Source organism: Aegilops tauschii, chromosome 3 (genome assembly GCF_002575655.3).
Source record: "Aegilops tauschii subsp. strangulata cultivar AL8/78 chromosome 3, Aet v6.0, whole genome shotgun sequence".
Classification (NCBI taxonomy): Eukaryota; Viridiplantae; Streptophyta; class Magnoliopsida; order Poales; family Poaceae; genus Aegilops; species Aegilops tauschii.
The window spans coordinates 351,550,848-351,567,686 of NC_053037.3; the positions used below are offsets into that span (position 1 = coordinate 351,550,848).

Consider the following 16,839-nt stretch of genomic DNA (forward strand, 5'->3'; position numbering starts at 1 on the left):
GAAGATGGCAGCTACCATTTGGGACACTTGGCGCTTTAGACCGGAGAGCTCAGCGGTCTTCTCAGTGAGGGCCTTCTCCGCCTGTTCTGCCCGGGTCACCAGTGCAGCTTTCTCCTCAGCCCAGGCCTTCCGCTCAGCGTTGAATTCAGTCTTCAATTTCTCCTGAGCGGCGATGCTGGAGACAAACTTGGCATTTGCCTTCCGGGTCTCCATCTCTTGTGCCTTCAGCCGGCTCTTGAGATCCGCCAGGTCCGACTCTAATTTCTTGCCAACAGCCTGCATATATTTCCGGGTTATTAGCAGTCATTCTATAAAGTCCCAAGCGCTTTCCAAGCAAAGACACTTGGCACTTGGGGGCTAATGCATATTGAACGTAACTATCTATGTACGGCTGGCTCAGTTCAGTAAGCCGGAATCTAAAGTCTACAACATATTCAAGTATAAGTCCTAGACTTGGGGGCTAGAATGACAAGGATCACTATGCAGAAATAAGAAAACAGCAAAAGGTTACCTCAGATTTCTGTTGGATCTGGTTGACCATGGCGATCTCGGCGTCTCGGCTCTTGTGAACCTGGCTGATATAGCCTGAGACAAGCTCTCCAATGCTTAAATCGGTGTAGCTGGAGAGATCCAGATTCACCCGATGGGGTTGCAGCAACTCCCCCTTCGCGGAGCATTTGGCCAGTGCGGTCGGCCTCCCCGGCTCAACATACTCCGTCCGGGTAATTACCACGTCCGGGTCGTTAGCTGGTAGGGCTGAGCCGGACGCCTCCGGGTTAGCTGATGCTTCGGTTGTTCTCTTGGTGCTCGGGGCAGGGGCTTCAGGCGCCGTGTCCATGGGAATGGTGGCTTCGGGGGCGGAGGCGGCTGGCGGCTCTTGAGCCGTCGTCTCCGGCTCAGGCAAGTCTGGCACTCCGGCTGACCTTGTCTTCTTTGCTCTTTTGGTGAGCTTTGCCTGGGCACTGAAAAGGCAGAAGTGTTAGGCATACAAAGGGTAAGTACAGACAGATAATGTAAGGAGATTGTTATTACCCGGGGGCAGTCTTGAAGGCCGGCAGACTTGACTGCATGGAGTCACCCGAAGAGGGGGAGGTCTCCTGGTAATTGGAGTCAGAAGAGTTGAGTGGCTGACGGATGACACCCGCCAACGGATGAAAAGGGTACAGGTGAGAAAAAACCTCAGTGCGGCGTTTCCTCGTTGCGTCGGGTAACCCGGTGGAGAGGTCGGTGTCCTTGCGGGCCCGGGTGTGACGCCGGCTCTCGTGAACCTGCTGCTTCAAAAGAAATTGAGGGTCTCGGTGAGCTAATGGATGGGAAAAGCTTACTTTCCGGGTTACCCTTCGGACTTTCAGTTGTGGTAAAGGCTCCGAGCCGGAGGAAAGTGATGTTACCTCTTCGACCACCGGGTTACTGGCGCCGGTGTCATCCTGTCAATAAGCAAGTGTTGATAAGGCGGACAGCATCAGACAACATTTATAGCAGGAATTTAAAAGGTTTAAGGGTTACCTCTGACTCGGAGCTATCGCTTAACTGCATTAGCTCCGAAGCGGTGGGTCTGCTGCCCTTCTTGCGAGGGGCGGCTTTCTTGGCGGCCTTTTTCGCCTTCCTGGCCTTCTTGGCCGCCTCATGGTCATACTTGACCCGCCAGAATTTATCATCAGCCTGAGAAATACAGTAATGGATTCCTAAAATGGTTCAAAGCAAGGTGACATACCAAAGAAGTTGAAAGGTTAAAGTCAGCGGCTTACCGCTGGGGCTGGATTGGTCTTGCAGAACGGGGCTAGCCCGGTTCTTCCACAGTCTGCCAGGCTCTCGTTTAACAGAGCCTTGGTCTCTTCTTCAGCAACGTCTTCTGGAAGATCATTGCGACTGTGCCTCTGCGGGTCGTCCTTTCGCCCGGTGTACTCACACATTTAGCCGGGGCGGCGGCTCAACGGGATCACCCGCCATGAGATCCAGACCTGGACTAGATCAATTCCGTTCAGACCGTTGCCTAACAGGGCCTTGATCTTGTTGATCGTTGGAAGCAGGGGCTGGCGTTCCGCGGCAGTCAGTTTGTCGGAGAGAGGATGAGTCGGCTCCAGGCGCGTTGGGCGAAAACCGGGCAGCGGGTTCTCGTCAGCCGGGGATGTATCTTGGCAGTAGAACCAAGTTAGGTTCCAGTCCTTAGGGTGGCTCGGCGGTTCTGCGTAAGGGAACAGACAGTCCCTACGTCGCTGGATGGAGATGCCGCCTAACTCTAAACTTGGCCCGTTGGCACACTCATTCTGGCGGTTTAAATAAAACAGCTCTCTGAAGAGTAGCAGACTCGGCTCTTCTCCAAGATATACTTCACAAAAGACTTGGAAGTTGCAGATGTTGGATATGGAATTGGGTCCTATATCCTGAGGTCGAAGGTCAAAGAAGTTGAGCACATCCCGGAAGAATTTTGAGCCGGGCGGTGCGAAGCCCCGGCTCATGTGGTCCGCAAAGATCACTACCTCCCCGTCCTTCGGCTATGGTCTTTCTTCTGACAGATCAGGGGTACGGTAGGACATTACTTCCTTCCTGGGCAGATATCCGGACTTAACAAAGTTGGCCAGGGTTTCATCAGTGACGTTGGATCTCATCCAGTTGCAAGTGATGGGAGCCTTGGGAGGCATGGTGACGGTTGGTGGTTCTATGATAAAGAGAAAGGTGTCCGGGTTAATTATAAGCCGGAGTTTATCATCCAAACTACAATGACGGTTTATGAAGGGGACTAATGATATATATTGATACGATGGGTTATCTAAGCCGTCGGGGCTTTCAGGATAAGTTGATCATCTACGGTTTACTACAGTTAAGCCGGAAGAGTCTACAGAGCATGGTTTTCTTTAAACCGGAAAGTTTTTCGGCGCGTGTATTCTTTAAGTCGGAAGTGTAAGCCGCCAAGGTTCAAGGGCTGCAGTTTTTACTAAGTGTGGTAAAACAGATTTCATACATTATAGTAACTTCTTCGGATCAAAATGGTCGGGCAAGATGAAAATTTTCTAGACCTAAAGAAACAGAAACAGGAGAAGTTCTTAAGGTGGAACATGGTTTTTAAGCAGTGAAAAGAGGATTTTTTGCAGATAGAATGGATCTCGAACAGTTACCGCAACGGGTCTATGAAGAGTTAAGATCAACGGGGGCAGTGGCTGCAGGGGTTACCGAAACTTGCGGCAATGGTGAAGAACGCGAAGAACACAAGATGAACCCTACCACAGATTTGTTCTAGCAAGGCAGGGAAGACTCACCGGAGTTGAGGAAGAGCGAAGGTCGCCGCCGTTATCTGGTCCGGGTCAGGGTGATGCAGCGGCCGGGTCGGTGAAGATCAGGGGCGTGACGGCGGCGGCGGCGGCAGAAGCTCGGGCAGAGGAACGGCAGCGCGAGGAAGAAGAAGGAGAGTGTGAGAAGAGAGTGCCGGGCCGGCCTATTTATAAGGCCGAGTCATAAGTGGGCGCGGGATTCAAGGAGGCCACGGCGTGGTTATCTCCCCCTCACAGCGCCTCGATTTTCGCAAAGACAGTAAGAGCAAAGATCCGTTGCGGATCTGGCGGAGTAAAAAACGGACTAAATGGAGGATGACGTCACGGCGGATTATCCGGAGTCCAGAGGATGACGTCACTCCGGGTTATGACCTTCACATGAATGGTAAGCCGGAGATTTTTTCTGTCTGCAGAGCTGAAGATTGACACGAGCCGGCTCAAGTCAATCTGGGGCCTAATGTTGAGGATATAGACCTGGAGGTCACCCGCCAGGAGGGCCGGGTTACTCTAAGGATCATTACCAGAAGCCCGGAGCTAAGTTTCAAGATAATGGGCCAGAGATGGGCTGAGACCCGGCGTATGGCTTAAAGCCCGTAGTTACAATCATTGTTATAGTAGACTTGCAGTGTAAGGCAAGTATTGTTTAGAGTCCGAGCCGGACACTCTTATGAGCTGGCCAGGACTCTAAGGGCTGCTGGGCGTCAGCCTCCTTATATAAAGGGACAACCCGGCAGCGGTTTAAGGGCGACAACAATCTCTCCGAGAGCCGGGCATAGCTGTTTAGCTCCCTGGCGATCGTAACCCTAATCAATAACACCTCGAACTGGACGTAGGCTTTTACCTTCACCGTAAGGGGCCGAACCAGTATAAACCCTCGTGTTCCTTGTCCCGTATAACCCCTTCAAGCTTCCTAGCTGCGATGGCTCCACGACTAAGTCCTAGCTCAAGGACATCTGCCGTGACAATTCCACGACACTCGCCGAAAAAAAGAAAAACATCTTTTTTTTTGTTCCCGAGAGGCACGACCGTGCCTCTCACGGAAGCAAATCCATGCCTCTCGCGGAAGCAAATCCGTGCCTCTCAAAAAAGAATAAAAACACATTTTTTTCGTTTATTAGAAACCCGTACCTCTCCTGGAAGCAAAAAATAATAAAATACGTTTTTTTCGTTTCTAAGAGGCACGGGCGCACCTCTTATGGATGCAAAACCGTGCCTCTTGCGAAAGTAAAAAAGTGTTTTTTTTTCTTTTCTGAGAGGCACAGTCGTGCCTCTCGCGGAAGCAAGAAAAACGTGTTTATTCGGGCAAAAAAAATTATTCTTTTGAAGATTGTTTTTCAAAAGCTAAGAAAGACCGTGAAAAATCAAAAAGTAAAAAAAACATCTAAAAAGCTAAAATGGCGCGCGAAAAAATATTAAAAAAATCAAAACCAGAGGGAGCGTCCAGAGCGCGACATGTGACGCCGGCTGAGAGCGTGCTAAGTAGCGCACCCTCAGCCCACCCCAGAAGACCCTTGTGGAGCTCTCGGACGAGTAGTCGTTTGTTAGTTGCTCCCAACAAATGCCTCATATGTCGCCCTGGCCGATTTCTATTTTCTTTAGGGACCCTTACTTTTGATTCTCAATAAGAATCACCTAATGGCAACGGTTTTCTTTTTCGTTTTTTCCTTCTGTTTAATTTTTTTCACTGGTTTTCTTTTATTTCTTCTTTTTGCATTCTTTTTTTGTTTTCTCGTTGTTTTTGGTTTTTCTTCGTTGTAGGTTTACATAGTTCCGGTTTTCTATTAATTTTTCGTTTTTTCTCTAGTTTTCCCTTTTCCCCTTCATTTTTCTTTGTTTTCTAATTGGTTATTTTGGTTTTCCTTTCTTTGTTATACTTTGGTTTTTTTTGTTGTTTCTTTCTTGTTTTTCTTGTCCTTTTTACGCTTATCTTTTTGTTTTTATTTTTTCAGACATTTCTTATTTTTCTATTACACAATGTACATTTTTAGAGCACATGTGAATAAATTTTTATGATACAGTTTGGACTTTTTTCAAATGCATGATGTACTTTTTTTCTACATGTTTTGACCACTTTGTGAACACACGGTAACATTTTTTCCAAAATACAAGTTGTGCAATTTTTTTAGTGGATACAAATATCAATTTTTTTAACACAGTACAAATTGAAGTCGGTCACATACACGAGCATACACTCATCCGTATGACACACACACGTACACCCTACCCTATGATCATCTCTGAGAGACTGAGCCGATATAGCATCTTGAGGTTTACGAAGTCATTATAGATGTCTCATAGTCGGCGGAAACGTCTCCTCCCAAGGAACGAACATTGCCGGAAGTCTAAAATAAATCCAGGAATAATGCGAGTACCAATGTCAAGTCTAGGACTTGAACCCTGGTGGGCTGGGAATATCACTATCATCTTAACCATTGATCCACAGGTTGGTTCGCAAACATTTTTTAACCTACGCGAACATTTTCTTACATTCTATACACATTTTTTAAATGTCACGAACATTTTATGAATCGCCGGGATTTTTCTTGGAAATGTCACGTATCTCTTTTAATAGTATGAAACATATTTCATATAGTATGAATCATTTTTTTACATTGTATACATTTTTATGGACAATGTCAGGAAAACATTTTCTAAACTCGTGAAACAATTTTCTAAATGGTATGTACATTTATTGAATGTATGAAACATTTTTTTGAATTATGCGAACATTTTTTTACGTTGTACAAACAATTTTTTAAATGGCACGTACATTTTTTTAAACACATGACATTTATTGTTGTAACAAACATTTTTCGTACATATGACTAATACTTTTCTTTACACACTTAACATGTTTCAATGCATGATTAACTTTTTACAAAAAATATTCAAAATGCTTTTTGTATTATATATATTTAAAATATTACTAAATGTTAAAAAAGATTATAATTTGTAGGCGTCGCAGCGGGCGCCACATAACAGTGCCCCTAAGTAAGAGGTCCCATGTCGCATGTACCGATTGCGGATAAGAATCGCCTACAGGCGACCACTAACGTGGCTGGTCGCTGCCATTCCTAGCGGTTTATGTAAGTCGATATCATAATTTGTGGAGTACTTTTTTCAAAGATTATTTCCACCTCTCATGTTGCGATAAGTGGTGCGTTGCATGTGTGTCACTTGTCGTAACCTGAGAGTTTTTCCTTTTTTCGTGGATCCGTTTATTCAAAATATTTTATCTTCTAAACCGTGCGTCTAAATCTCAAACCTTTTTCGCAATTGGATCCCTTGCGTCGAGATCTTCAAAACTAGATCTCATATTGATAGATTTTTATGAACTTTTTCATTCATGAAAAAAACCGGATCAAAAACCGTGCCTCTCGCTAAAAGAAAAAAACAAAAAACATTTCTTTTGTTTCCGAGAGGCACGTCCGTGCCTCTCGCGGAAGCAAAATCGCGCCTCTCACGGAAGCTAAACCATGCCTCTCACGAAAGCAAAACAGTGCCTCTAACTGAAAAAATAGAAAACAATTTTTTTTTCGTTTTCAAGAAAGCGGAAGCAAAACCGTGTCTCTCACGAAAGAAAAAAAATGTGTTTTTTTCGTTTTCGAGAGGCACGGCCGTGCCTCTTGCGAAAACAAAACCGTACCTCACCGAAGAAAAAGAGAACATATTTTTTCCCGTTTTCGAGAGACACGGCTATGCCTCTCGCAGAGCGAAACCGTGCCTCTCACGGAAGTAAAAAAATGCTTTTTCTTCATTTCCAAGCAACCCGGCCTTGCCTCTCAAAAAAAAAAATGTGTTTCTTCGCGCAAAAATAAACATAAATTATTATTTTTCCAAAAGCTAAGAAAGATCAGTGGAAAAAAAGCCAAAAAACCGTCTAAACAACCGAAAACGCGTGTGGAAAAATATTTTTTTAGGGAGCACCTAGAGCGCGACACATAGCGACGGCTAAGAGCGCCAAGTGATGGGCTCTCAGTTCACTCCCAAATGATCATTGGAAGGCTTCCGAAAAAACGCTCATCAACGTGCTGTCAGCGCAGCTTTTTCATTGAAAATGTGGAGGCTATAGGGAAACGTCATACAGAGAAATTACAAGAGCGTAAAAAATGGGCCAATCACCATTAACTACCGCTAGCACTATCCCTTAGTCAGGCTTTCTTGGTCTAAACAGCAATAAGCTTGCCCTGCGACGACCGGCGGCGTGCCAAATTCTTGCTTCCTTGATTATCCTTGCCAGCACCACTGATACAGTGGATGGTTGTTGTTTGAAAATTTTGGCATTGGCAAACCAATCTGTGATTGGATGGTTAGAGGAACTGTGGTATTTTCAGCCCATCAGGGTTCAAGTCCTGGTGCTTGTATTTATTTTAGGATTTTCGACGATGCGCATTCAGTGGGAAGAGATGTTCCCGTCGATGACGAGGTGCCTACGGTGACTTCGTAAATTTCAAGATGATATGCCGGCTCAGTTTTTCAGAGGTGCTCATAGGGTAGGATGTGCGTGTGTGTTCATAGAGGTGAGTGTATGAGCGTGTATATGAATGCTTGCGTCTGTACTGTGTTAAAAAAATTATAGCACTGCGCTCGTTCCATGTGGTCCACCATGGCACATGTCCAGTTCAGTGCGGTTGTAAGTGCGCTCGACCGGTTCCATGGCACCTGTATTGATTCCGGATAGGAATTGCCTACACGTGACCACTAGCATATTTTCTTTTGAGAGGGCGACCACTAGCAAGCTGGCTCACTGCGGTTGATCGTTGCCGTTCCTAGCGGTCGTTGCAAGTGCGCTCAGCACGTTTCTTCGTTTTTTTTTGTTTCCTTTTATTTTTTATCTTTGGTGTTGTTTGTTCTTTCATCGATTTTCTTTGTTTTCTTTTCATTTTACTTTGATTTTTTTTCATTGGGGTTTTTCGTCTTTTCCTTTTGTTGCTATACCTTGATTTTCTTTGTTTCTCTTATGATTGTTTATCTTCTTTACTTTTTGTTTTTTTTGTCGGGTTCTTTAGCAGTTACATCATTTTCAACACATGTCTACTTTTTCTTAATACACAATGTACATTTTAAAAACACACACAACTGCATCCTTATTTTGGCGTCTTAAACACCGATTAGGAGCTCCATATTGGCTCGTATATTCCCCTTATTGATTTTTTTAAGGGAAAGCCAGTTCTTTATTGATCGAATTTCATAAAAAGTGGGATAATGCTTACATCATGTGGTTGGCCAAACCATACATGACGCCCAGGTGCTAGATTAAGAGCGTATCTAGCTAGAGGGGAGCCTCTATTCACACAAAATAGGCCAACTGATATAGGGCAACCTTTGACTGGGCCGGCCCATATATAGATTCTGTGGCCAATCGGCATAATGTACGAGTCGATTTGTTTTCTACAATTTCCATTTAGGATTTTTTTGGGAGACAATACAGGCGCAGATGCTCATACATACACACATACACTCACCTCTATGGAAACACGTACACATATCTTATCCTTATGAGCATCTTCAAGAGACTGAGCCAACATATCATGTTGAGATTGCCGATGTCGCCAACGTCAACTCCCACTGAACGCACATTGCCGAAAGGTCTGAAATAAATCCAAGAGAATGCAAGCACTAATGTCAAGTCTAGGACCTAAACCCTGGTGGGCCAAGACTACCATTGTCATCCTAACCATCAAACCACAGGTTGGTTTCATTTGGGATTTTGCGAAAACACGAAAAAAAACATATTTTTAGAAAGTGAGCATTTTTCAAAAATATATTTGAGTAAATAATTGTGAACAATTTTTGAAAAATGAGATCCTTTTTGAAACACAAATATTTTTTGAACAATCACTTCTATAAAAGGCATACATTTTTTTGCGAACACGGACATTTATTTTATTTTATTTAAAAAAGCAAACATTTTTAAGGTTACCACTTTTTTAAATTATCGAACATTTTTTTGGAAACATGAACATTTTCTAAAATTCAAACATTTTTAAAAATTCCAACAATTTTCGAGATTTCCAAACATTTTATATAAACACTTGAATCATAAGGGCTCACTTCAATTTTGGCCCTATACCCCAGCAGTATTTGTATAGAACTAGACCGGATCTTTCCTGAAATATAGCCTAGGAAGAGGGTCTCATTCTCTAGTTGAACACGGAACATTCCATTGGGTAGGGCTTCATAACTAAACCTTTGAAAGTTACTTTCGCGAGCATTTTTTGTAAATTAAAAAATTAAAAGAAAAACAAAAGGAAAACAAAACAAAGAAAAAACAATCAAAATAACCAGTCGAACCATTTCTCAAAACTGGGTCCTTGTAGTACTCCATCAGCTAACTTCCCTTGTCATCCCAGTGGGGTTGAATGAGTCTTTCGGCAAGGCAACTAGAGCTTTCTAGATGGTTCCTGACTGGTTATTTCGATATATATTTTTTTTATGTTTTTTTCTTTTCCTTTCCATCTAGAACCCAAGTTTGGCCAAGAATTTGTGCCGAGCCCAGATATCACAACGGCAACCCAGAATTAACAGCTGGGAAGTCACAAGGATATCATCCAGATTAAGGCCTGCATTTCCTATCCAACGTGAAGAAACTTTTATGCTACTTCAAATTTCTTGAAGGAAGATAGAGAAGCATAGCGAAGTGCTTCAATACAATGATCATATATCAATACATAGGAACCTAGTGTGAGGAACACGCATTTAGTTTGCCTTGCACGCAAGTATAAGAAGATTCCCAGAAGAAACAGAATAAAAATAACACAGGCATGATCTTTAATTTGGCATCGCACGACATATAATAAATGATCAATATCAGGGGACAGTGACAATACCATGATAACGCCAAGCTACCCGGTCAGAAGTCCATGGCTCCATGCTAAGGATCGGTGGCACCATGGCTATCAGGGCATTAGGTAGGCGGCCTAACCACTTGTGGCTTGTCCACCTCATCTTCTTTTTTCTAACAAGTTGTCCACCTCTTCAAGTGGGCAATAGCTACCATAGCATGTCAAAGACGGCATAACATAAACACACTCACAAATAAAATGTAGCTCAAACTTGCTAAATGATTATCATCGTTGCCCAGAAGAAGAAAGGTTATGGTGATGCCAGCTTGTCACTAACAAACTTCTGACACCAATTCAATCAAGGATTAGCATCTCATAACTAGCTCAGTACCAACATCATCAAGGTCCATAATAAACTAATGCTCAGAAAAGAAGGCCAATATGAAACAAAAGGACAATCATAATTTGCGAAAAATCAGTAATAAAACCATGGGACAAACTATTTTGCACCGTGCAGCTAACGTCAATTTGGACTTCAAACTTCCTAAAAAGGAAAATGTCAAAAAAAAAAATCCCATCGCAGTCCTCTCTGTCTAGAAGCCACCACGACTGACTGAGATAAGAATCATCATAAAGAAAAAAAATAACCTATTCGCATGTTAGACCAAGAAACTGAAGCATGAGTTCAAATTGGACTCTATGAAAGGGCCTTCGCAGCAAGTGGGAAATTAATTAGGACCACATGCATACATACATGATGAAAATAGCAAGCATAAATGGAAGCAGTACCCTCGGCCATACAACTCGCTGAACACCAAGAAAAATGGACACATTCCTCTTCCTTACCATTCTTCCATTGCTCACCGCTCTGCCATGCTCATATGCTCAGTCGATGCTAAGCACTCGCTCATCCTTATCTGTAGAAGAGCATAGGCAGACCTTCCTTACCTCACCAAATGATGATTTTTCTTGCGGCTTCTATGAAGTTGGAGAGAATGCATTCTCCTTCTCTATCTGGTTCACCAACACCATGGAAAAGACTGTTGTATGGTCTGCAAACCCCAGGTCCTTGGTGAATGGCCATGGTTCCATGGTGTCTCTGAACCATAATGGAAACTTGGTCCTCGCTGATGTCAATGGCACCGTGACTTGGGAGAGCAAGACAAGCTCTGGCGAGGGCACGGTGGTTTCCCTTCTTGACACCGGCAACCTCATAATCAAAGACTACACTGGTGCAAATTTGTGGGAAAGCTTCTCTTCACCGACGGATACATTGCTACCAATAATGTGTCCGTCTCACTTGAAGAATGTAAAAAGACATGCTTGGACATTTGCTCCTGCTCAGCTCTCACGTACTCCCTCCTTTCCAAAATAGATGACCCAACTTTGTACTAAAGTTAGTACAAAGTTGGGTCATCTATTTTAGAACGGAGGGAGTACAAGGCAGGATCTGGATTTTGCTACACCAAAGCTGTACTCTTCAATGGTTACAGCTCCACAAATTTTCCTGGCGACAACTATGTCAAACTGCCAAAGAATATGAGCATCTCCAGACAGTCTCATATCACATGCAATCCGGATATTCGAGTGGTTGTACAAGGATCTGCAAGTATGTATGGAATGAATGATGTCAACAAGAGTTATACAATTTATTATGTGTTCGCAGCAATACTGGGAGCCCTAGTCTTGCTCTTTATCGGTACAAGCTGGTCATTTCTTTACAGCAAGCAAAATATACCTAAGTCAATGGAAGAAGGTTATAGGACTGTGATGAGCCAGTTCAGGATGTTCATCTACAGGGAATTACGGGAAGCAACTGGAAAGTTCAAGGAAGAGATTGGAAGAGGGGGTTCGGGAATTGTTTATAGAGGGGTACTTGAAGATAAGAGAGTGGTGGCAGTGAAGAAACTAACTAGCGTTTCACATAGTGAGGAGGAATTCTGGGCAGAAATGAATATAATTGGAAGGATCAACCATATGAATTTAGTAAGGATGTGGGGGTTTTGCTCTGAGGGTCAACACAAACTGCTGGTGTACGAGTATGTGGAGAATGAATCACTTGACAAGTTTATATTTGGTAATGTTAGTGCTGAGAGATTACTTGCATGGAGCCAACGATTCAAAATAGCACTAGGAACAGCAAGAGGCTTGGCATACCTCCATCATGAGTGCCTTGAGTGGGTAATCCATTGTGATATAAAGCCAGAGAACATACTCCTGACCCGAGACTTCGAAGCAAAGATAGCAGACTTCGGACTAGCCAAACTCTCAAAGAGAGACAGTTCCAGTTTCAATCTCACCCACATGAGAGGAACAATGGGCTACATGGCGCCAGAGTGGGCACTGAATTTGCCGATCGACGCAAAGGTTGATGTATACAGTTATGGCGTTGTACTTCTCGAGATTGTGACTGGAAATAGGATCTCAAGTGGGATTACAGTGGATGGGAAAGAGGTGGAGTTTAGACAGTTTGTGCATGCAGTTAAAGAATTGCTGGAGAGTGGAGATGTCAAGGTTATAGCCGATGCTAGACTGAATGGCCATTTCAATCCTGAGCAAGTGGCGGTAATGGTGAAATTGGCTTGTCTCGAAGAAAGAAACAGCAGACCTACAATGAATGAAATTGTAAAAGCTCTACTGGCATGTGATGATGAAGACAATCACCCAGCCTACTCATGGTGACCGGCAATAAACAACAGTGTATCAATTGCAATAAGAAGAATTGGTCTAGTATATTGCTTGATATTTGAAAGTAGAGGAAAATGTTGCTAGAGAAAATGTCAGGTTGTGTGTTGCATAAATCTTTCTGTAGATGGAACACTAACTGCACTGTATTGAATGTTGTCTATATGAATTCTTGCATGAAACATAGTGGGCTTATTTGTATAGTTTTTCCTCACAGAAAAAAAAAGAAAAGAAAAGAAGATTTTAGTCTGCATAACTGTTTGATCTTCTAGAGCATGTAACAACTTCCAAAGATTCCCGCTGTTTCTTCAAAAATCCGTTCTTCCATTCGAGATCCCTTCAGTGCAACCAGAGACCGCGTGACTCTTGTTAGCAAGTAGCCAGTTAACACCTGACAACATTCACTCACTGAAATCTTGTACAAATATAAGATACTGATAAATGTGACCGATAACTCAAAAGGAAAATTTGCTAGTAGCTAAAATACTAGCACAAATCATTTCAGCTATCAATGTCTTGCTGAATTAGCAGTGGAATACTGACTTGAATGGTCCATCGATCTAGTACTACGGAACCACTACATTTTGGCACTAATTTATGGTCGAACTTTCGGCTGGTAACATAATCAGTAAAGTGAGCCAGTCATCCTTGGACTACATTATTAGTCGCAATGGTAGAAAGTACAAATCGAGCACCAGGGCCAAATTATTTTTTCCGGCAATATGGGAAAACTTTAGCACTTATAACTGTATCAGCTTAACTGATCTTTCAGAACACTGCTCAAGTTCGGAATATCTACAATCGTTGGAGTAACAAAAATGATTGATTTAGCTTCCTGTTCAGAAAGAGTGAAAATGTGTATTGGGCCTTACTGCCCTATGGTCCCAATGCCGATGCAATGAATTACCAAGGTTGTAGTACATATTAAAAGAACAATCAACAAACAGTGCGAAAGGCACTGTTGAAAATACGGAACAAGTATATACTGTTACGGCCTCCGTTTCCCCTGGCCCGGTCACCACCGACGCTGGGGCCTCAACTACTGCTGCACCCGCTGGGCCGGAACGGCCCCGTCGACAAGTCAAGCCCAACAGCCGGCTGACGGCCCAAGTCTGGGACACCACTCGCTAGGGTTATGTATCACCGGTTCCCCTCCTACGGAGGACGGCGTGGATGTAACTGGCTAGGCGGCGGCTCTCTCTCTCGATCCCCCCTTTCTCCCTCCACCGAACCCCAAACCGGCCGGAATTCTTGTATCCTTGATCCTGTGTGAGAAATATTGTAGCGGGAGCCTAACAAGTGGCATCAGAGCCGTCCCGATCCACCCCCAATTTTTCTTTTCCACCATCAATCTGGCCGGCCGTTTCCCCTCTATTATCCAGACGCGGCGAGGTGCTATGGAGGAGATCAACAAGGCTCTGGCGGACCTGACGGCGGCCATCAGCGGCATGTCCGCCCAGATCAGTGAGATCCACCCGGTGGTTCTCGAGCTTCAAGGATGGCGCCCGGCGATCGAGCGATCCGTCGACGAGCTACGGGCGGAGGTGACCGATCTTCGCCAACACATCCAGGCACCGCGCCCAGCGGCCGCGCAGGCGCCGGATCCGGCGCTGCTGAAGGAAACGGCGCCCTCGGTCCGCCTCTCCGACCTGCCGCCTCTGCTTCCAGACATGGCCGGCACGTCTCTCCATCGACCAGGCGAGCAGCCACACGCTCGCGGTGACGGCAGTCACGGACCCGATGGCCGCGGTGTCGCACATGATCTTCGGGGGAAATCGGTGGGTGAGATTCACTCCCCACGATTGCCTCCGGCCACTGGTACGTACGATCTCCTTCCGTATGGCGAGCAGTCGTTCTCAGGGGACCGGGGATATCACCGTTTGCCACCACCGCCGCGGTTCGATTTCCCTGTTTTCGACGGGACGAACCCGAAGGCTTGGCGTCTTAAATGTGAAGCTTACTTCCGCGTTTGCACCCTTAGCCCTGACACTTGGGTCAGTTGCGCCGCCATGTATTTCACAGATGGGGCTCTCACTTGGCTCCAGTCCTCCCAAGCTCACTTGCATTATCAGGATTGGGGGGGGTTTTGCTGCCGTGATCTGCGCCAGTTTGGGCGTGAGGAATTCCAGAACCTGTTAAGGCAGTTTAATAGGTTGAAACAAACGAGCACAGTGGCAGAATATGCAGAGCAATTTACTCAAATTATGCATCACCTTCTAGCACATCACCCCTCTTGGGATCCTGCATTTTTGTTACCCAGTTCATGGAGGGTTTGCAACGTGATATTCGTGCAGCTGTTGTTTTGCATAGACCACAAACTCTGGATACTGCTGTGGATCTCGCCTGTTTGCAGGAGGAGGTGGTGGACTCTTCCGGCGGGATGATCGGCGTCACTCGTCTCCACCATCGCTACCAGCGGTTGGACGCGCCACGCCGCGCACGGCGCTGCCGCTCCCACTACCCCCGCCGAAGCCAGGCGTCGGGGTACCGGAGGCGCGGCGAGAGGGTCGCCGCGACAACGACAATAACAACAAGTCCACCTCTAATGAGGACAAGCTGGCGGCTCTCCGTGCTTATCGTCGTGCCAAGGGCCTTTGCTTCACCTGCGGCGAGCGGTGGAGTCGCGAGCACCGGTGCGGCCCTACGGTTCAACTACATGTCGTCGAAGAGCTCATTGATATGCTCCAGGGCCAGCCTACCGAGCAAGAGCAAAAGGAAACAGCACCGAGCGAAGCGGACTGCTGTGTTCTGTCCAAGGAAGCCCTCGAAGGTGCCGAATCACCCACAACAATGCGGTTGCACGGCTGGGTGCAGGACCAAGAGGTTTTGATGTTGGTGGATTCTGGATCCTCTCATAGCTTTGTCAGCTCGACCTTGGCTCATCACCTGCAAGGGGTCCAGAGCGCGCGCCGGCCACTATCGGTGCGCGTCGCTAATGGAGGTGTTCTTCGCAGTGACCTGGAGATACCCAAGTGCGAATGGCGTTCCCAGGGGGTCAAATTCGCCACTGACCTGAAAGTCTTGCCCCTGGGATGCTACGATATGATACTGGGAATTGATTGGCTGGCTTGCCACAGTCCGATGCGGGTGCATTGGCTGGAGAAAACAATGGATTTCCAACGCAACGGAGTTCCTGTGCACCTCTGCGGTGCCCGTGCTGATGTTACTCGATGTGATCTCATCTCAGGGGCGGAACTGCATCACCTGCTCGAGAAAAAGGCAGTCACCAGGGTGGTCCAACTATGTGCTACTGCGCAAGATATGAAGCAGCCCCCATTACCGGAAGCAATTGGGAATCTCATCGAGCAGTATGGCGTGTTGTTTGAAGAGCCAAAAGGGCTGCCGCCACAGAGAGCGTTTGACCATTCGATTCCGCTGGTTCCCGGAGCACGTCCAGTGAATCTGCGCCCATACAGACACAGTCCAGCACAGAAGGACGAAGTGGAGAGGCAAGTGGCCGAGATGTTAGCACAGGGCATCATTCAGCCCAGCGTGAGCCCTTTTGCATCTCCCGTATTGCTGGTGCAGAAAAAAGACCTCACTTGGCGATTCTGCGTCGATTATCGGCACCTCAATGCGGTAACCATCAAGAATTGTTACCCCTTACCAGTCCTCGAGGAACTCTTGGACGAGTTGGCAGGCTCCCGCTTGTTTACAAGCTTGGACCTACGAGTAGGCTACCATCAGATCCGCATGAGGCCGGAGGATGAGCACAAAACGGCTTTCAAGACGCATCACGGGCACTTCGAATTCAAGGTGATGCCATATGGTGTGACGGGAGGTCCATCAACCTTTCAGGGAGGCATGAACATTGTCCTATCACCACTGCTTCGCAAGGGCGTGCTGGTTTTCATAGATGACATCTTGATACATAGTGAAGACGAAGATTCGCATCTCAGCCTGCTCCAGCAAGTCTTCCAACTCCTGCAGAAACACAGCCTGAAGGTCAAGCTTAGCAAGTGCTCCTTCGCGCAGCCAAAATTGGTCTACTTGGGCCATGAAATCAGTGGGGATGGTGTGCGCACCGATCACAAGAACATTCTGGCCGTTCAGCAATGGCCTGTGCCCAGCAATATCAAGGAAGTGCGTGGGTTCTTAGG

The 16,839-nt window shown here is 45.8% G+C and overlaps 2 protein-coding genes across 2 annotated transcripts; both read left to right on the forward strand.

The window, feature by feature from the left end:
* The first annotated feature begins 7,932 nt into the window (after window positions 1–7,932).
* On the forward strand, window positions 7,933–12,978 carry LOC109777946 (putative receptor protein kinase ZmPK1). Its single transcript, XM_040402554.3, has 2 exons — window positions 7,933–11,406; window positions 11,481–12,978. Exons 1-2 carry the CDS (start codon window positions 10,878–10,880, stop codon window positions 12,734–12,736), a joined length of 1,785 nt encoding a protein of 594 aa, XP_040258488.3. The 5' UTR covers window positions 7,933–10,877; the 3' UTR covers window positions 12,737–12,978.
* A 176-nt stretch (window positions 12,979–13,154) lies between these two features.
* On the forward strand, window positions 13,155–15,157 carry LOC123497862 (uncharacterized). The gene has a single exon (XM_045234845.2). The coding sequence runs from the start codon at window positions 14,137–14,139 to the stop codon at window positions 15,121–15,123; it is 987 nt and encodes a 328-aa protein (XP_045090780.1). The 5' UTR covers window positions 13,155–14,136; the 3' UTR covers window positions 15,124–15,157.
* The last annotated feature ends 1,682 nt before the right edge of the window (window positions 15,158–16,839 follow it).

Coding starts and splice junctions, on each gene's coding strand:
- LOC109777946 (XM_040402554.3), top strand. CDS start 10,878: ATGGACACATTCCTCTTCCTTACCATTCTTCCATTGCTCACCGCTCTG. Junction 11,407..11,480: donor TGCTCCTGCTCAGCTCTCAC/GTACTCCCTCCT, acceptor CATCTATTTTAG/AACGGAGGGAGTACAAGGCA.
- LOC123497862 (XM_045234845.2), top strand. CDS start 14,137: ATGGAGGAGATCAACAAGGCTCTGGCGGACCTGACGGCGGCCATCAGC.